General features: G+C 37.6%; 2 protein-coding genes across 3 annotated transcripts in view; both read right to left on the bottom strand.

The window, feature by feature from the left end:
• PDZD8 (PDZ domain containing 8) overlaps positions 1–22,405 on the bottom strand; it is a 95,009-nt gene that overhangs the window by 70,397 nt on the left and 2,207 nt on the right. The gene's annotated exons all lie outside the window — the stretch shown is intronic.
• Positions 6,386–8,087, bottom strand: LOC132507031 (gamma-aminobutyric acid receptor subunit alpha-5-like). The gene is given in 2 exon segments (XM_060125968.1): positions 6,386–6,928; positions 6,930–8,087. Coding segments are annotated over 2 exon segments (1,383 nt in total). The 5' UTR covers positions 8,081–8,087; the 3' UTR covers positions 6,386–6,696.

Here is a 22,405-nt window from a genome sequence, read left to right on the forward strand (position 1 = left end):
CCCAGTGAAGCTGGTGAAATTATTAAAACAAATATTAAAGCCTCTGGAAATGGTCCTAAGGGCAAACAAGAAACTTCCATTCAAGAAAACCTACAGAAATATGGTAAGAAAGGTGAGAGTCTGTGGTGTTGGAGCCAAGATTGCTCAGCAGGGAAGAGATTCCACTCTGGACTGCTGAAGCGAAGAACACAGGCTGCCTCACTTCCCCAGCACCCTGTCAGAGGGCCTTCTTCCTGGTTAAGTGCAGGGCATCAATGTTTCTCATCTGGCCCTCGACCACCTATTACTAGGCTAAGTTCTGGGAGAGAACGGTCAAGAAGTTGGGAGCTCCTTTCTTTGACTGAGTTCCCACTTGAGAAACAGAGACTACCTTGGGCATAGCACACTAAGAATCCTGAGGCCTTGATAGTCCTTGCCCTGGCTCATGAAACAGTGGTTCTACGCCAAGAGAGGCAAGCCAAGAGAACCTCAGGCTGCTACCACCCCTCATCCCACCTCCATCTAGGGTCCAACAGCTAGAGTGGGGGTGTCACTCACAGAAAAGCTTGCCATTGTTCCCAACCCTAGCTCCAGAGCCCTGGCTCAAAGATTTTGCCGAGGGAGAAGGAGAGGGAAAGGCAGGACATAAAACAGCTCCTAAACTCTTCCCACACTTTGATTGGATTTGTGTGTAGAACAATGTCCCAGGGCATTGTTGAAAACAAAAGGCACAATGTCAGAGACTTAACACTCCACTAAAATAATCCAGGCAAATCACTAAAACACAAATAAATAAATAATAAATCCTGGGAGAGGGGGACCAGTATCCAGAGTTACTACAATATATTATCTAAAGTATTTGGTTTCCAACAAAAATTATGAGGCATATAAAGAAACAGGAAAGCATGATCCCTAAAGCAGAAAGAAAGCAGTCAACACAAACTGCCAGTTAAAGTGACCAGGTATTGGACTTAACAGAAAAAGACTTCAAAATAAGCCCTTACAAACATGTTCACAAAAAAATTTTTAAAGCATGATTAAAGGAGTAAAGGGCGGTGTTATGACAATGTCACATCAAATATATAATATCAATAGATATAAGAATAATTTTTTAAAAAAGCAAGTGGAAATTCTGGAGTTGAAAAATACAATAGGGACTTCCCTGGGGCACAGTGGTTAAGAATCCACCTGCCAACGCAGGGGACACAGGTTCGATCCCTGATCCGGGAAGATCCCACATGCTAAGGAGCAACTAAGCCCGTGTGCCACAACTACTGAGCCCGTGCACCACAACTACTGAAGCCTGCGCGCCTAGAGCCCGTGCTCTGCAACAAGAGAAGCCACCACAATGAGAAGTCTGCGCACCACAACGAAAAGTAGCACCCGCTCACCGCAACTAGAGAAAGCCCGCGTGCAGCAACAAAGACCCAAAGTGGCCAAAAAATAAATAAAATTTTAAAAAAAGTACAATGCAATTTTGAAGTTCACAAAAAGGGTTCTGAATAGTAGATATGAACTGTCAAAAGAAAAAAAAAGTAGTGAATTCAAAGACAGAGCAACAGAGGTTATGTAAGCCAAAGAACAGAGGAAAAAAATGAAGAAAAATAAACTGAGCCTTAGAGAAATGATACCATTAAGTATACCAACATACACATAAAGGGAGTGCCAGCAGGAGGGGAGGGGAGAAGACAGAGAAGAGCAGAAAAAATATCCAAATGGAGGTAGGTAGCTAGTAAGCCCCCAAGCCACAAATTATGTGATTTCATTCATATGAAAATCCAGAATAGAGAAATCTATAGAGACAGAAAGTAATCAGTGGTTGCTTAGGGTTGGGGGTGGTAGATGCGCTAGGAGGATGATGGGTGGAGGGTATGGGGTTTTGTTTTTGAGGTGATAAAAATGTTCTAAAATGACTGTGGTGATAGTTGTAATATATCTGTGAATGTACTAAAAACCACTGAATTGTAGGTTTAAATAGGTGAATTATATGGAGTATGAATTATATCTCAATAAAGCTACTTTAAAAAAAACTTAACCCAGTTACCCAGAGATAATTGCTCTTGTCATTGCTTTGGTATGTAAATGTTTAGTTAGAATTATCTGATTAAAGAAACAAAACCATAAATGACACAGCTCCATTAAAATAACTTAAAGCCCCTTTTAAGGCTTATGAAAAACAAAGATTTGCTGAATGGCTACCATACCAGGTACTGACTGTATAAAGCATTTATTTGCTCACTTAATCCCCCCAAACCAGGCATTAGCACACCGTACATAACGAAACAGTCCTAGAGGTCTAACAAACACTATACACTGGAGCCAAAATTGGAACCTAGTTTCCTAGCACTGCCACAACAGAATACCACAGACTGGGTGGCTTAAAAAACAGAAACTTATTTTCTCACAGTGGAAGTCTAAGATCAAGGTGCCAAGAGGGCTGGTTTCTGGTAAAACCTCTCTCCTTGCTTACAGACAACCACCTTCTTGCTGTATCCTCTCACGACTTTTTTCTCTGCACACATACTCCTGGTATCTCTTCCTTTTCTTTTAAGGGCACCAGCCCTACTGGATTAGAGCTCCATCCTTACGACCTCATTTAACTTAAATTACCTCCTTAAAGGTCCTATAACCTCAAATACAGTTACATGGAGGGTTAGGGCTTCAACATTTTGGGGGATACAATTTGCCCATAAAAGAACTCATAACTCTGCCCATAACTCTGGAGCCGGTTCCTGAGGCTGATTTGATTACCGACCTGTTTTCTGCTGGAATACATGCTCTAAAGCTGGTCTGAAGTTATCTGACAAGGATGGTCATGGTTTCACGTATATTACTGTGCTTGATCCTCACTCACAATAATATGGTGAGGCACATTGCAAATCATTTCCCCATTTCACACAACAGGTTCAGAGAGAGCAAAGAGCCTTGCTGCAGACTGCATACTTTATTAAAAAGTTACATGAAGATATATGCCAGCAAAATGAGGGCCTAAAGCAAGAAAGAAGAAAGTGATCCAGAAAATACTGGATCCAAGTCAAGAAGGCAATGATGTCCTAAACCCAGATGACAGAGGTCTGGTAAACCAAGAGAGAAGTCCAATTTGGGGAAGGTGATGAAAACTCCAAGAAGGAGATCTCCAGGAAATAGGGAATGAATCGAAGAGGCAGAAGACATGAGAAGAGGTTCATTTTTCAATTAAATCTTGAAGATTTGGTTAAGGCAACTTGGTAAGAGAATAAAAAAGAATTCAAACTTGACTCTAGGACCATAGTGCTTTAATGGCACAAAGATTCTGAAACTGGAATATAGAAAAGGAAGCATAAACTTGCATATTAGGCAGCTCTGCAATAAAAAAAAATTGTATAGACCTAACAATAACATAAATATTTCAATAAAGGAAGATTTAAGTCTGAACAGAACATAAATGTTATTATATATAAATAAGGACGTAGTTCAATGAATGAATTGAAAATAGTGACATAACTAGATTGGGAAAAGACAGAAGGGAAGGTGAGAGAGGATATCACTTAGCTAAATCTTCATCTATCTTAGCAGGAAGTCAATCAATAGAAAATATCTAAAGTCGCTGAATCAAGACAGCTGTGACTTTGTTGAGCAAAATATAGGTAACATCATAATTAATTACTATAGCTAACATTTACTGAGTACTTACCACATAATGAAAGTCATTATATTTATTAATTCTCACAATTCTATGGGATAGGTACTATAATTAATCTCTATTTTGTAGATGAGGAAATTGAGACACAGGTTAAATAACTTGCTCAAGGTTACACAGTTAGTAAGTAGTGAAGCCAAGGAAAGAATCTAAGCAGTCTGGCTTCAAAACCTGTGTTATTAATCACTGCCTCTTAAAAGTTGTTAAAAATAGAAATAGTACTTATGGCTGCTTCTGAAGAGTGTGACCTAGGGGAGGAAAGTAGAGGCTTTAGGGAAGTAATTGTTGATTTTAATTCTAAGTCCTTCTGTTATATTTGATTTTTAAATTATGTACATTAACTCAAATGAAAAGACAGATAATATCAAATGTTGAAAAGGATGTGAAACTGCTAGTGTGCCATAACTACTTTGAAAACTGTGTGGCAATTATCTGCTACACAGGGATAGATGCTTAACCTATGACCCAGCAACCCTAGATATCCAATAGAAATATGCATAAATGTACACCAAAAAACACGTATAAGAATATTCATAACAGCAATATCCAACTGTCCATCAACAATAGAAGGGATAAATTGAGGTACATGTGGAAGACGCCACAGCAAATATAATAAACAAACTACATCAATACACAATAACATGGATTAATCTCACAAACATACTGTTGAGTCAAAGAAGCTAGAAAAACGATGAGTGTAAACACTATGGCTCAATTTATGTACAGTTAAGAAACAGGCACCTCCCTGCCCCACACCCAGAGCAATGGTGGTAGAAGTCAGGATAGTAGTTACTCTTAGGCAGAGCAGGGAAGGTAGTGTAGCATATGAGGGACTTTCTGGATGCTGGTAATAATTCTATTCCTTGTTCTGAATGCTGTTTTGTTCATTTTGTAAAAATTCATTGAACTATATTTTTACAGTTAGTGTACTTTTTAAGCAGTGAGTTACACTTCAGTAAAAGTTTAAAAGAAAAAACATGTTTAATTTAAAAATATGTGTTACTCTGATAACATTTTTAAAATACATATTTAAAATTTTACACCTACAAGAGACGCCAAGCCTTCTTCTCATATGTGGATCTGAGATACTCTTTTTTAACATCTAAAATATGTTTTTGCTCCAAGATGTTTCTTCAAGACTGTTCTATAAGCACCCTGAATGCCAGCTGGTGACATCTCCATCACATGGCAGCAGTAAAACCGTTTGCAAACACTGTGATCTTTAGAGAAAAAGGGTTTACTACAAACCCAATATAAAAATATTCTGCAGTCTAAATCTACTCTTAACTTCAGCATGGGTTCTTGTGTCCTTGCCAAAATAATAAATCTGCTAGAGTTTTCAACTCAATAAAAGGGAAAACTTTCTAACAATTAGAGCCAGTCAAAAAGGACACAACTGTCTCAATGCACTGCATGCCTTCTATCTCTAAAAATATTCAGGTAGAGGTTGGATGAGGCTTCGTCAAGGAGGGAAGGTGTTGTATAAAGAACACAAAATTTAGAATCATACAAACATAGATTATGGTCCCAACTCCTAGAGATTTGTTTCAGAATAATCAAGGGAGGGGAGCGTGGGAAGATACAGATGATCAAAAGTGGCCACAAGTTAATGATTGTCTGGCTACATATAATGGGGTTCACTGAATTCTTAACTCTTAAGTTTGAAATTTCCCATAATGGAGAATTAGAAGTTTGCTGTGTATACTAAAACAACTTGGGTTCTCTCTTCCTGTTTCCTTTCTCTTCTATATTTTCCTTAGCAACATCATTTGCTCTCACTGATTCTATAAATTCCATATATTTATGCTTAAAAGTAAATGGAACACCTTTTCTTCCAACTTGCTCCTCCTCTGTTTTACTGGCACCACTGATTTCATAGACTCTAAGAAACCTGAAGTTACCTTTTACTTCCCCCTTTCTCCAGCCAACCAGTTCCACCTCCATTTCCCCAACTTCATATTGCTAAAATATATCTTCTACTTTTCTTCTGTGTTTCCCACTGGCTTGGTTCAGGTTTTCAATGATTACTTAGAATTTTATGACTTCTAAAATTGTGTTTCCTCTTCTTAAAAAAGACTATTTTCCTTTATTTTTTATTTCTTAATGAACATTTAAGATTCATATATAGAAGCTAAAGCAATAAGTCAATCATGAAATAACATACAGGGAAATAAAATGGAAAATAACTCATTTACAATTTCTCGCCACTGAAGCACTACACACTGGCTGCAGTGAGGTGTGGTCAATGTTTCAGACAGTGGATGCTCAGGCTAAATGCCAAGACTGTCATCACACTACTTTTCAAGATCTTTTCTTTCTTGATCATTGTTCAGTTAGTGGGGGGAGTCGGAGGGAGAGAAGTAAGTTTCATTCCCACCTCCCCCACAAAAAATATTTTTTAAGCAGTTAAATTTTTCCTTGGGGAAACATTGTATCTGTTAATCTAATGTACCATATATTTCTGTCATTAAATGTCTGCATAAATATTTGTTTATTCTATTTCTTAGCATAAGATCATGCAGTACTTTTAATTTCAGAACAGTAAGAATTATCAAAGGTAATTAGTTTTGTACATAAATGCCCAGTTTCTTTTTCAATGAAAAATGTGCTCTTTGTGATATTTGTTTCTTGTGAGAGTTGGTCAAGTAATAATCATGGAGTATTTCCTAAAATATTTATTTGCTGGGAAAATTTGTATGAAATGACATTCAAAGTATAAAAAACATTGTTAGGTAACACTTGGAACAGTTAAAAATATACTTGTTTGTAAACTATCAATGTAAGATACTGAGCATCTGAGTGTCAGAGCCATTGTCTCCTGTTTTTCCAGAAAGTGGCTTGATTTGTCAATGTGACATCTTTGAAACATCTGACATTATATATAGAAACATCAAGGCAATATTATTTGTACATATTATTAAATATGCAAAAATTTCCTGAAAGATAGTGCCCAAATAAGGGAGGTCTCCCAAGCTCAACCTCTCCTTGGTGCCCATCACTGAACGTATGGCTGTCTTGGAGTTTGGGAGCATGGCAGCTCATTTTGGAGAGGTAGCCCCTTTAATCACTGGCTTCCTATTCAAATATGTTGCCCAGTAAACTAGGCTGAAAGTGCCAAACAGGACTGGGAATATAATTCGGGACATTCTGTCGTTCTTGCTGATGCTGTTGTAAGTCTTTTTGTTTTCAGAAGTCTTGTCTTCAGGTTTTACTGAGGCTGAAGAGGCATTTGAGGTCCCTGCAGGGGTCTGCTCCTTTGCGATGTTTGGGGGGGTGGGTCATCTTTCCAGTAGTATAAGCATTTGTTGATTTATTTAGTGTAAGTTCACACTCCTTTTTCTTGATCTTGGCTGCTTCCAAGGCTTTGTGGCCGTCCCAGGCTGGGCCTGTCTTTGTGAAATAGTTGACGGTGGCAAACTCGATCAGCGCAGAGAACACAAAAGTGTAGCACACGGCTATGAACCAGTCCATGGCCTTCGCATAAGCCACTTCGGGCAGAGAGTTCCGGGCACTGATGCTGAGGGTTGTCATGGTCAGCACTGTGGTCAACCCAAACACTGTCCCGGCTGGGACTGATTCTCGGTTCAGCCAAAAGGACAATTGCGACAAGATCACAGTCATTACGCAGGGGAGATAGGTCAGAATGACAAAGTACCTGGTCTTCCTCTTCAGATGGAAATGAGCCGTCATGATTGTGTATGCACCTGTGCTGGTGCTGATGTTCTCTGTGCCCACTGTCCGCCTCATCAGGTGGTATTGGTTCAGCCTGGAGCCATCTTCTGCCACCACCACCGACTTGGTTGTGCCGTTGGTCCAGACATAGACAACTTCGGAATTAGGATATGCACAGCTGCCAAATCTCAGAGGGCAGGCATGGGCCTCCATCGGGAAGTCAAGCTGCATTGGGCGCTCTGCCGAGATGGTCAAGCGCACGGTGTACAGCAGAGTGCCATCCTCCAGCCTCAGCAGCTTGTTGGGCGTGGTCATGTTGTGGGCGATGGACTTCTTCCCATTGTGGAGGAAGGTGTCTGGAGTCCAGATTTTGCTGGCAAGGAGGTTGTTGAGGGGCAGGCGCTGCATGGGACCTTTAAACTGAAGGCTTTCGTCTTTCCAGCTTTGTCAGAAAAACATGTCTATGGTGCATTCCATTTCCGTGTCAGACACTGGGCCGAAGTTGGTGACGTAGATGTCCGTTCTCACCTGAGTACTACGCTCTCTGAGCCCAGGCCTCAGTCTGCTGTCGTAGCCATCCAGGAGCCCATCCAAGATCCTGGTGAATACTGTGATGTTGTCATTGGTTTCATCTTTTACAGAACTGGTTGGCATTTGTGAAAAGCCAAAGTGACTGGCTAAGTTCATGGAAATACAAAACAGAAGGAGGCTTTTGATCATGATAAAGCTAGAGAACATTCCACTGTCCATTCCCAATAAGAATAATAGCTGAAGCAGATGAATTTGGAAGAATAACTGTTCCTTTCTCCACCTTGATCTTGAAGCTTTCTGAAATATTTGCCACGCGTTCAAAGTCAGCAAGCTACTCCTTGTTCTGCAAGGTGCCTGCGCGCCGGCCCAGGAAGGCAAGCCGTTGGCGAAGGTGCATCCTCCTCCTCCTCCGCCTGCTCTCAACCAGCTGGCAGGAGCGGAAGGCCAGTGCGGCGTCACCGCCCCATGCCGCCAGCGCGAACTGCCGCCAGCGCGAACTTCCCCAGTCCTCTCGGGCCGTAAGCCCCCGGTGCCCCCCGCGCTCCCGCTGCCACCCTGCGGCTCTGCTCCGCAACCGAGGCCGCGCTCTGCCCTGCTGCAGATCCCCACCCCCCCGCAAAAAGACTATTTTCTTAACCAAAAACAAAAGTCTGTGCCTTTTATTTTCTTTAATAAAACGCTACCTCACAGGATTATTACAAAGATTTAGGAGTTCATACATGTGAAGCACCTTGTAGAATTCCCAGCATGTAACAGGTACACGAATCCTGGTTTTCTTCCTTCTCTGTGCTTGAGTCTCATCAAACTGGCTCCTTACTGAATCCCTAAAGATATCATACAGTGTCCTGATTCTGTTCCTTTGCTATTTCTCCTACCTACACTGAACTTCCATCCCATCTTCCTATGTCTAAAGCTACACTATTCCTTAACAATCAGCTCAAATGTCACCTCATCCCTTCAACAAATATGTTTACTGTATTCAAGAATAGAGAGACCAATCAAAGTCAGGCACTCAGAGACTACAGTCTTATTTCATGGTCAGGAATACAAGCGTCACTACATCCCGCCTAAGGAAGAGAGTAGAACAAGTAGATATAAATTAGGTAATTGGGAGTCCTGTGTGGTTTTTGCCTTTCAGTCTGACAGTCTTGACTCTCTCACATTAGGAACTAGCAAACATTAAGGGTGCTCCCAAATCTCCTAAACCAAATATATAAACTAGATAAATCAGTGGTGATCGTTTCAAAATGTGTCTTCGTTTACGTTCTTCAGAGGCACCTCAGTGGTCCTTTAAATAATGAGTTCTCCTGCTGCATTTAAATATCATCACAAACCTCTATTAGCCATAACTTGTATGGTGCACATTATTATGCAAAGTATGGCACACTAATACAAAACTACACGTAACTAGAAAGAAAACAAAGTACAAATAGTTCGAAACATTCTTAATTTTCTATATTCGTAAACCATGAACCTAAATTTCAAATCTATTTTACGTAGACATTTCAACTGATATTACATTAAAAAGACAATTCATACACCAAGCTCCTCCACACTTAGCAAGGTTAACACAGCCACATTATTTCTCCTGAGAGACATGTCTGCCTGCTAATCACTCTGATCCCATAACTAGCCCCACACCGTAAGCTCCTCTTCACTATTCAAGTTCTCCTTCAGAGTCACCTCCTCTCTAACCAGCACCCCTACCCCCACCCCCACCATCTGGTCATTGCTTCCCCATCTGTGTTCTAAAAGCACTTTATACACACTTCTGTTATTCCACTAATCACCCCATTTACATGTCTGTCTCTCTGTAGTTCTCCCACACCTCCCACTCCTCCCAACTAAATAGGGAGTTGCCTGAGGAGGGGAAACAGGCAGGTAGTACAGAACTGTGGTAAGATCAGACTCTGTAGCCAGACAGCTTGGCTTGGTATCCCATTCTGCTGCTTAGTAGCAATATGACCCGGAGCAAACTCTTGCCTTTAAGCCTCAGTTTCCTCATATGCAGAAGGAGGATAATAATTACACCAACCTCACAGTGCTGTTATAAGAATTACATGAAATAATTTAAAGCACTTAGCATCCCTCACTTCTCAGCTTCTTTGTGACATGGTAGTTTAAAGCAGTGTTAAGGACACAGGATTTAGTTAGGGCTTGGTTTTGAATTTTAGGTCCAACACTTATTAGCTTTGAGACCCTGGGCAAGCTATTTCAACTCTGAGAGCCTCAGTCTCTTCATCTGTAAAAGTAGGATAATAATTAGCACCTATGTTAGGGTTACTGTAAGGATTAGACAAGGAAGTTCACATAAAGCATCTGGCACAGGGAAGTGCTCTAGAAATATTTCCTATCAAGCTTTCTATTTATTTATTTGAAGGCTGGTCTCCTAGAGACATGTCAGACAGCAAACTTCTTCCCTTCCACAAGGAACCATATCAGGACTCAGCATTCGCCACATATGATGTTCAAGGTTATAGCTGTTTGTCTTCCTTGGACTTCAGATTTCCCATGGCCATGATTTCAGTCACTATACTAGTTGTGCTTTGTGAGGATATAAACTTGCAAGTGCAAGGAAACAAGTTAATAATAGCCAGTGCGCTTTCCTACCTTAGGTATCACCTTTATACCTCCGTGTCATTAAGCTTTTTAACTAAGGCTTATATTAAACTGAATATATTAAGAAACTGACTTAAGGAAACCCATGCAGAATTGTTCTATTTATGGAATTCCTTGGTGTGCACTAGGTTGACAAAGTTCATACTTGGGAAAATGATTTTAATTTCTGTACTCCTAGGGAGAAAAAAGTACTCCTAAGTGGTAATGAAACTAAAACCAACAAGGATAACAAATACCGTTACAAAGAAACTTTTCCCACCTGCTCATCCATACACCGTCTACCTAATATGAAAGGTTCACTTTTATCTAAACTCCTAATTCTGCACAGACTGATCAAGATCTAAAATGCTTCAAAATTTTCTGAAGCGGTTTTATATATACGTCGAACAAGAGTGATAATAGAGGCTGCAAGTCCCTCATAACAGAACTCAATAGCTGGTGACTCAAAGATGAGTCAATGTTAACTGATCTCCTATGCAGGAGAGAGATAAAGTATCAAATGAGATGAGTGGCTCAGGGAACCAAAGTAATTCTCTTGACCATGTCTAATAAATCGCCTATCTTTTTATATTCATCATAACCTACAATGTGAACGTCTCTTACCATAGCCTATGATCAATTAAATTGAAACTCTCAGCTTTCACAAAGCTAAAAAAAAGGGCAGAGCAATGAGAACTGTCCTCAAATCCCAACTCCTTCTATTCCTCTCTACCAGCTTTCCAATACATGCCTTTGAATAAGGGAATATAAAAATTACCACTTTACATGACTCTAGCACATTTACAAATTACATAATAATTTCATAGACATCCTTGATTCTCGTAACTAATAACAATGTACAGCATTATAAGTCTTATTTTACATATGAAAAAACTAAGGATGAGGAAGTTCAAGTAATAGCTTTCTGTGATCACATAGTAAATGGTACAGTCAAAACTGCAACACATCCACCCAGCCTGTGCTCCTTACAACACCAAGATGTACAAGCAATACTATAAAGCAACAAAAAATAATGTATGTATTTAATATTCATTAAAGCTGACTCAGAAAGTGAGGCAATAGGGGTATCTCCTTTACATATGGCCAAAAATAAATAAACTTCAGGTTAGACCAGCCGTTCTCAAATATTCTGTTCACAGGGCCCCTATACATTTTAAAAAATTATTAAGGACTCCAAAAATCTGTTGTTTATATGGGTTATATGAATTCATATTTGCCATATTAGAAACTAGAAATAATACTTTTAAACATAAGACTACAAAAGCTCACATTCCATTAGCCTTCAGGGTGATGATGTCATCGCATCAGGAAACTCCTGGAAAACTCCATTGTACACTTATGAGAGAATGACAGTGAAAAAGGTGAAAACATGTTTGTATTATAATGAGAATAGTTCTGACTTGGTAGACTGCCCTGTAAGGCTCTCAAAGTCCAAAGGGGTCCTCAAACCATACTTTGAAAACCATTAGTAACAACTCTTAGTCATGGCAAATCTTCTTAAATTCCAAGTTGTAACTCATTATTTTACTTTAAGTACACTGTTTCTCACACTAGATTAAAAAATATCTTGAAGGAAGGAAGGACTGTTTTATTTATTCCCTCATTGCACTAATTCTCTTTGCAGTGCACTGTGCCCTGGACAAAGATGGTATCAAACAATTACTGAGTAAACTGAATCTCTTCTGAAATCTAGTGGATGGGGGGAAAGAAAACATCTTATGCCAAAATTATCACTTCCCTACTATGCAAAGATAAGAAAGATGAAGTATGTAACACAGAGGTCTGTCTTAAGTCAGTTAGCTGTATTGAACAGACAGAAACTCCATTCCAGATATGAAGTAAGAAACAGCAAAAGATCTGAACAAGAGAAATGAGGCAAAAGTTAATACTTTAAGGTTATAAATGTCCAGCTTTCCCCTCAATTTTCTCTATCCAAATAAAAGTAGCAAAGCATTTTCTGAACTATAAATGATTTTTAATATTATCCATATCTATGCTACACTTAGTTCATAACCCAATCACCTAACTAAAGTCAAACTTATTAAATGAAAATATATTAAAGATGATTTGTACCTGCACATTTAGGAGAAATTCCTACATTAGACCTATGCAGAAATAACAGAGAAGTGAATAATAATGCCACCTCATTCTTTTCTCTAAGAACTTTAAAAACTTTAGATTTTTGTTTCATTCAGTATCAAAAATTACAAGTTACATGACTTACCCAACTATACACTAAATAAAGAAATCCGCAGTAAACAGATGTTCCTCATCATATAATCCTACTATTTCAGGGCAAGAGGCTGAGTTACTTTCAAGAAAAACCTTAAGACCACAGAGGCTCCAACAATTATTACCACAGATTCTGGTCTAAAATGCTTGTTGACTGGCATGAATCTCAGAATGAATCCAAATCCTAACTCTATAGTACTAAAAAATTCAAATAGTTTGAATAATTTACTCAAATATTTTAAGTAAGCAATTTACCCCTAAAATGGCTTATAATTTAGATAAATTGTATTCATGGGCTTTACTACAGACTAAGATGGTCATGAATTTTCTCCTTACACTTCACTAATTTCAAAATAGCTGAACTAAATTCAATCTGTGCTATCTACCACTCCAGCAACAGTAAACAAAAGCAATCATATTTTGCTACAAACATTTACTTAAATTTTTCCCATGTCAAGAGTCTGCAATTCTAGTTCTGATTAAAATCCAAAGTTAAGTACTGAGAACTAATAACCTTTCCAAATATTAAAATAGATGAGACATAATCTTCGTAAACTTTCCAAAAATAATATTGTACTTAATAATGGTGAGAACAAAACAAAATTTTCAGTGTATTATAAAAATAATTATCACAATGAAATTAGCTATGGAAGAATGGCTCTTAACTTCAGCCTCAGCAAGTTTCACAGAACTAAAAGCTTTGAATTATTTACTTGCTTGACCAAATAACTAAGGTAGCGAGACTGTGTAGTCAGCAACCACATTCATCCTTAGTAATAAGTATGAGTATAATCTAATATGCATGAAAAGCTATTGTGTGAAAAGAACAATGAGTGCGCACACCACACCAGATGCACTATTTGGTAGATACTGATGTCTGCATGAAACAGCTGTACTAAGAAAACAACACAGTCATTTTTCAAAACAGAGATTCTTGTAGCCAGCTACTAAACAGAAATAATAGCTCCCCCATTATTGCTACTTAAGATTTTACAGCAAAGAAAACAATAGTCACTTATAATTGCAGATTATATAGGAGGATATGGAGTTGATCCTGGCAGAAACACCATTTCTAAACATACTTAGTTACAAATACCTATTCAACTGGCACATACCTCACCAACGAAACAAGTACACATAACAGGTACTTAATACAAAAGAATAAACTCAACTAAAACATCTTTACTATGCTTGCTAATCAGCATTTTTGTTGTAAGTACATATCAGGAAGAATTATGCTGGGGAGTGGGAAATTGTGTAGCTTTTTTTTTTTTATCAAAGTTATGCAAATCAAAGCATGGACATTCCAGTAATCCACCTACCATATCATCAGCCCCATTCTCCCTACAATACATGAAGAATTTATGGGCATAAAGATCCAATGGGCTGATTAGAGAAGAAATACATGTTCTAAAGCATTCTGCTGGTTTGAGGAAAACTGGTAATTATGCACCAAACCAGTGAAAATAAGTTTTATTGTTATTCTATATCAGTCCAAGGGAAGGATGATAATCTGCGGTTTATCAATATTGGAACTTTCCTAAGAATGTGAAATTAAAAACCAAGGCTTCTGGAGTGCCAGAGAAGGCTGCAAACACATTTGTGTTTTGTCTTTGTGTGTGGGAATGAGAGGAGGAGAGATGGTGTCAGTAAGGTGCCTGACAGACCTTGCAGTCAGCACTGTGAACTGTTGGAAACCTCAATCAGCATCATTCGAGTGCGTGTGCGTGCCTGTGTGTGTGTAGGGGAGAAGGCATTCCTCTTCAATACTGATTTTACAATCAGAACTGGGTTATATATCATCAGTCTGTGTTTATAACAACAACCTTCAACCATTAAAAAAAAGGTTAATATGTTCTATACATTCTATTTAAAGAAATTCAGTGAACGGGTATTCTTTAGACAGACTAACTTCAAAATCCCAGGACTTCAGTTACAAGGCTGAGTTCATTCTGTGAAAATTTATTAACTGTATACTTACGATTTGGGCAGTTTCTGTATATACACACAGAAATACACACACACACACACACACACACAGTATCAGTAAAAAGTTTGTGCAAAAAAAAAATTCTGCATTTAACAGGCTAGCGTACTTTTTTATATAGGATAGTCAAAAAGTGATATGGAAGCAAGGAACTGAAAAAGTGAAAGGGTAAGCTCTTTGGCTATCTGTGGGAAAAACATTCTTGGAGAAGGTCTAGCAAAGGCCTTGTGATGGGTGCAGCTTGGAGTGTGAGAACACCCAGAAGGCCAGAAAAGAGTAAGTGAGAGGAAGAGTTATAGAATATAAGAGTTACAGAAAATAAGGTATGGCCAAAAGTGGAGTAAATCAGTAAATGACTTAGACCTATGCATAGTGCCTGGAGAAATGTCTATGTTACACCTACAAACCAATTTTCAGGGTCACATTTATATTATACTCTCCACTTTATTATTAAGGAGAAAAGGATGGGGAGATGGAGAGGGAGGGGGAGATGGGGAGGGGAAGATGGAGAGGGAGGGACAGAGGGAGAGACAGGCACCTCCTCAGCATATAAGAGGCTTGTATTTGTGTGTTTGAGCATAAAGCTGGGGGTACAACTCAAACTTAATGCTTCAGTATATCAGAGGAATGAAATTAAAACGGAGAGGAGTACATTTATTCAGCAGGTATCATATGTGACATTTATTATCTCCAATTAGATAGATATTATTTCCGTTTCCATTTTACAAATCTGGAAACTGAGACCAAGAGAAGATAAGGCCTTTTGTCCAAGGTCTTTTTGCACGGTAGAGTGCTGAATGCAAGTATACGTTAATTCAAAACTCTATCTACTGGAATAGACAATTTAAGTACTTCCCTATAGCTTCAACCAAAAGAATGAAATAATTCCATGGTATTGCCAGTCTCTATGTAGCACCTGCAGTTCTACTCATTTGAAGGTAAATATTTAACACTTACACCTCATTTTTCCCTAGTACAAATATAGTAAGTATGTGGTTTTATGGGAGTCCTAGCAATTTGGCAAGAGAGATTTCGAAACTACTCTGTAAAACTTCTGCTAATGACCCAGTAGTTGCTTTATGACTTTCCAATGAAGTGTGAAGTGCTCTCATGCCATGCCCAAAGTGTTGGTAGGTCCTATGACTCTATAAAGGAACAAAGGGATTTAACGGCACTTGTTTCCTGGTGACACTGTTCTGAGGAAATGGAGAATGTGAAGGGAAGAAATGCTGGGTCAGTATTTAACTTCTAAAGTAGATATTTAGTGGTAGAAACTAACTAACTTGTTCGTATTGAACAACTGATTCAGAAAGTCTCAGCCTGCTATAGGGAATCTTACTAAGAGAAAAAAAAGAGACAGGTTATACTTTCTTGGATAGTGAGAGGTTTTTTAGAAATGCCTGAGCTGGGGCTTCCCTGGTGGCGAAGTGATTAAGAATCCGCCTGCCAATGCAGGGTACACAGGTTCGAACCCTGGTTGGGGAAGATCCCACATGCTGCGGCGCAACCAAGCCCGTGCGCCACAACTACTGAGCCTGCGCTCTAGAGCCCGTGCTGCACAACAAGAGAAGCCAACGCAATGAAAAGCCTGTGCACCGCAACGAAGAGTAGCTCCCGCTCGCCGCAACTAGAGAAAGCCTGTGAGCATCAAGCAGGACTCAACACAGCCAAAAATAAATAAATAAATTAATTAAAAAAAAAAAAAAGAATAGAAATGCTGGCGCCATTGAAGGCATACAAGAAGGACAGCAAAAGTATTAAGTGCTTAATATTTGTTTTAGCAGGTTAGTTTTAGTTATATTTATGGGAAGTTGTATCCCTCTGTGTTTACTATGCAACCGGGAGTTAATGACCCCAGACAGGTTTCCAGAGGACTAAAAATTCCATGAAATTAAACTGTTTATGCGTTTTTCTGCAGAGTATCCACAGTTTTCATTAGCTTTCCCAAAAGGACCCTCAAAAAAAGGTTTAAAGGTACCTTTCAACATATATGCGCACACGTTCCTTTTTTGTATGCACTTAACCATAGTTTTTTTGTTTTTTAGGGTTTTCTGTTTAAGGGTTTAGAGCAGGAATTAGCAAACCATTTTTTATAAAGGGCCAGATAGGATATATTTTAGAATCCGTGGGTGCATATGGTCTGTTGCACATTCTTCTTCTTCTCTCTCTCTTTTTTTTGAACAACTTTAAATGTAAAGTTAAAAAATGTAAAAGCCATTCTTAATTTGTGGGCCTAACACCAGCTTGTTTGCAAACTCCCGGTTTATTCAGAGTAACCATTGATATATCTCTGCAGAAGTAACACAGCATGTCTTTGGGAGTCCAGGACTTTTTAAAATTTTTATTATTTTTTTATTATTATTTTTACATCTTTATTGGAGCATAATTGCTTTACAATGGTGTGTTAGTTTCTGCTTTATAACAAAGTGAATCAGTTATACATATGTTCCCATATCTCTTCCCTCTTGCCTCTCCCTCCCTCCCACCCTCCCTATCCCACCCCTCTAGGTGGTCACAAAGCACGGAGCTGATCTCCCTGTGCTATGCGGCTGCTTCCCACTAGCTATCTGTTTTACGTTTGGTAGTGTATATATGTCCATGCCACTCTCTCGCTTTGTCACAGCTTACCCTTCCCCCTCCCCATATCCTCAAGTCCATTCTCCAGTAGGTCTGTGTCTTTATTCCTGTCTTACCCCTAGGTTCTTCATGACATTTTTTCTTAAATTCCATATATATGTGTTAGCATACGGTATTTGTCTCTTTCTGACTTACTTCACTCTGTATGACAGACTCTACGTCTATCCACCTCATTACAAATAGCTCAATTTCGTTTCCTTTTATGGCTGAGTAATATGCCATCGTATGTATGTGACACATCTTCTTTATCCATTCATCCAATGATGGACACTTAGGTTGTTTCCAACTCCTGGCTATTGTCAGGATTTTTTTTTTTTTTTAAAGGACTTTGAGAAAGTCACTAAGCCCCTCAGTCTCAAGTTTCCACATCTTTGTAAAAATGAGATACCGACCTCTCCTACACAGTTCCTTTAACTATTAAGAGAGATAGCAAGTGTATGGAACTGCACACACATTTCCTGGCATATAGTTAGCAAAGTGATTTTATTACCTGTGCCTCTATCTCATATGATAAATTAGTAATATTTATAAGTCAATATTAAGTTTTTGGTCAGGCATGCTCCTCCAATGCAATCTACTTTATAATGATCTGCTTTGGCTACTACTTCTAGTAACAAAGTAGGGCTTTCCCAGAAGCCAACAGACCTGTACACCACAGATTAGAATCCTCATAATTACTCTTCTCCTGTCAATACGTAAATCAAATTTCTAGAGCAAAGATTTAATTTTCAATATATTATTTTCTATCTGAAGTGTTTTAAATGCCTAAATCATAATAATTCAAAACAGCTTAAGAAAACCCAACTTGCAAGAAGTTATTAAAACCAACACTAAACTGGAGCATACTTAGGTGTACCAAGGAAACTAAGGCCACAAAATATTATACAACACAAAGTAATCAAGTATTTGCCTAGCAGAGACACTGATCTCTCCTCTGTTTCTCACAAAACTGAAGGTCTTAAATGTATCCAAATGTCATTATAATGAGCTTTAATTTAATTGTTCATTGCTTTCCCCTGGAAGACTAACCAGCTTGAAAGCATGAACTCTGTTTTAACCATTTTTTTATCACCATACTCTCACACAACAGGAGGTATGGTAGTCTTCAGGAAATAGTTACTGAAAATAAGTGTCTATTTTTAAAATGACAACTATCTAAGATAATGATCTTACAATTCCATTTATATAGAGATACTCATCTGAGCAGGAGTACAAGAAAAAGCATAATAGATAAAAAATTAGCAAATACATTACATCATTACTCCAGAACAGCTAGCGTGATACCCCAATGTCCTTGTCTCCACTCTCCCAAAGTATCAAAGGTGAGTTATATTTCCTACTAACATTAGTAAGTAACTAACATTAGTAAGTAAACATTAGTAAGTAAACTAACATTAGTAAGTAAAACTAACATTAGTAAGTAAAACTATGATTCCTACTTACTAAAGTAAACAGTAAGTAACTAACATTAGTAAGTAAACATTAGTAAGTAAAACTAACATTAGTAAGTAAAACTATGATTCCTACAATCACTAAGGATTTTTAGCAGCTATTTTAAAGTATTTTCCAGCCTAAGCAAAGATACCTTTTACAAGTTGTCTATATATAGAAAAAAAAGTATGAAAGCGTAAGTGAATAAACAGCACATACACTTAACTTTACAAATGATTTTGTCAGCTTTCAGAGAATTTACTTTGAAAGTTTTTAAGAAGACATCAATTACTATCCTTACCTCAAATAATCAGTAAAATTTAAAATGTTATAATTAACATTAAGAATAAATGTTTTTCTTCCTCATCTCAGAAGACCAAGGAAGAAATAACACAATTACAAGCCACATTATAGAGTATGAGGCTTTCCAGACCAAGCCTAATTTAGTTCTCTGAAATTAATGGTATATTTAGAGAAGATGTAGATAAAGATGCTAAAAGACCCTATCTAACTAAATACAGTCCTGTCCTCGCCTCCTCAATCTCCAGTCACTAAGAATATGTGAAAGTTTTCTACAAATACATATTGGAATATTTTCAAGAGTAAAAGAACAAAACAGTTATGACAAAACAGTCATGTTCAGAAGACATTCCATGAACCTGAAAAGTGAAGTTTCCCCCAAATATTTGTTCCATACTCATTCATTAAATTCAAATGGTGTCAATAAGTAGATGCCCCCTCATTTGTAAGTCAGAGAAGTAAACACTTATATATAGTTAATTAATGACCCAAACCTTGCACTAAAGCAAAAGTCCACCAAACTCAAGGTAAAAGCAGCCACTGTCTACTTACTATCACTGTACTGCAGAGAAACGAAAAATGTTTCAAGGGATTTTTAAAAGATTTCTAACAGAATGATTTTTTTTAACATTCAACATTATAATGATAATGTCTTTTATAAAATAAAGTTGCTCAGTGAAAGTCTCTTCGAAGACATAATGTTTAAAGAGGGACAGAAATTATCACCCTCTACTATCCAGCTGTTAACTAACTCTTCCCATTTTCGATGAAGAGCAACAGTAACGCTCCTCATTTAGTAAGCATCTCAAGTTTATATTGCCAGGCCAGGCAAGTACCATCGGTAAATGTAGCAAGTGGGTGGGAACTACAAGCTACACGTAAGAGGTTCCGGCAGCTGCTACTAGACTCCATCTCTCCATCTTATTATTGCTAGGACAAATGCAAGCCTAGTGCTACCAGATCTTCCAAATTTTCCTAAGAAAAGCCAGAAATCCAAATCATGCAAAATTTTCCATTTTTAAATGTTGGCAATTAAGAAATAAGAAAACCACAGTGCAGGCCAAATTCAAAGTACCTACAAACTGAATCTGGCCTTTCAGTATGCAACGACTGCTAACTACACAGCAATAATAACCCAAGGAACAGAAGCATCAGTAAGAATCTCAAATGTCAGACTCCCAAACCCTAAACTCCTCAGGACTATTACTCAGATTTCATGTTGAAGATGGATTCTCCGTGTAATCAAGAACACTGGTGGTAATCCTTCTCTCTTGAAGACTAATTTTTGACTAATAATAATTTTTTAAAAACTATGGCTTTTACTATTTTAAAGTATACATTTTAAGAAAAAATCAAAACAATGAACACTGAGGTGGTGAAATCAGAATATTAGTAAAAATTAATAAAATTAGAATTATAATATGTAGAATATGTATACTTATTTAAAAATACTATAATGCTTTACAAACTGTGTTAGTTGGGTAAATGTCTGTCAGCTGGGTCCCCAGAAAGCAACCAATCATTTGAGCTCCCTTCTCATCTCTTTATGAGACATCAAGAATGGGTAGTCCTGATGGGCCACTTTTACTTTAGCAACATGAAAATAAAAAACAAATGAAGAGGGGGAAGAAGTGACAACGATGTTAATTGGCAAGGTATTTCTGTTTTATAATAATTTCAAGTGCCAAAAGATCCTAAGACTCAATACAATTTTCGTTACTGCTTTAGCTCTAAGTAGATTAGATAGCTAAAAAGGATAAACTAGCAAGACCTTCTATTTAGAAATAAAATCTGCTGGATTAAAAAAGAAATGCTAAGTGGGGCAGCACCCAAAGATTTAACCTTATGATTTAACCTTAAAAGGATCGTTTCTCAAAATTTCCAAAAAAAATTTTTTTAAGAAAAAAAAAGCTTTATAGTCATACTCAGAGTTCTCAGTTAATTTGGAAGGCTACCCCCACATATTTTGATGACATACTTAAAAAAAAAATCCTTAAGAACAACACAGCAGAGTTTAAGGAAAAAGGGCAGCTTGACTTTATCAGAACTTGACAGCTGTGTGATTTTAAGCAAGTTATTTAACTACTCTGGGCACTATCCCCTGATCTATAAAAAAGGATAAACCATAGCTACTTTAATTCTCATGATGAGAATTGTGATACATCTTAAATGTATTTTAATTCATTCTCTTAGCTGAAACTTGAATCTGTACCACAACATCAGTACTTTAAAATATTCCTGGCAGAACAGCTACACACAGATGAGAGAACTCAACACTTCTTGAAGCAGCCCTTTTCATCCTCACACTTCTATCATTTTCTTTTACTAAACTAAAATCAGCTTCCTAGTTACTTCAACCCCATCAATCACATTCTAGTTTAAATCTTATTAAGTACAGCTAATTCAATTCTCACTAAACTCCAACCTCCATAAGGACTGAGACTGTTCAGTATTGAAACCCCAGCACCTAAAACAATGATAAGCACATAGCAGGTGTACAACAAATATTTACAGATTGAGTGATACGTTCTGTACAGTATTTACTGATTGACCATTGAAATGCCTTCGAATATAAAGAGCACAGGTGTGTATACTTCTGGAGGTGATCATTTAATGCTTAAGGTTTAAAAGTTGAAATATCATACATAACCAAACACACACATGCTATGTTTTTAAAAATCCCTTTGGATACAGTAAATAAAAGCAATTTTGCTACATTTTAAACGATGATGCTATTCAATGATACAGATGATAAAGTTCCTTCAAAGCAATAAACCTATTAATGGCTCCATAACTTCTAATCATAATTTCCTTCAGATTTAACTGAATTCCAAGTCTACATTAAAAAAAAACACCTCAAAATGACATGTACCCTCACTACCACTGGCTATCCTACAAATAACCCCCAAATAATAACTTAGTCAAGTTTTATCACCTGAAAGTTACCCAGAAAACATCAGAATTGAAATTGTGATAGAATTATCAAAATCTGTAACAACTTTCTCTCATGACTTTCTTAGCCACACACTGCTATAAACACCTCACTGCTTAAACACTAGAACTCATTTATAATTTAGTCACTTATATTTCAGAGCTGAAAGAGTAGGTTTCATAAAGTTATGTTCTACTTCACAGATCAGGAAATCAAACAGTGGATGACCACCTCTGCAAATCTATGGAAATATTTCCATTATAAATTTCTCCTGCCACCTGATGGTTTTAAGCTGTCACTCTGTGATATTAGCGTAAACAAAACACAATTACTAAGGTAAATCTGCCACATCACACAAGTCAATACTCCACCCCAAACCCAAACATCAAATATTCCTGAATTATTT

Source organism: Lagenorhynchus albirostris, chromosome 16 (assembly GCF_949774975.1).
Source record: "Lagenorhynchus albirostris chromosome 16, mLagAlb1.1, whole genome shotgun sequence".
NCBI classification, from domain to species: domain Eukaryota; kingdom Metazoa; phylum Chordata; class Mammalia; order Artiodactyla; family Delphinidae; genus Lagenorhynchus; species Lagenorhynchus albirostris.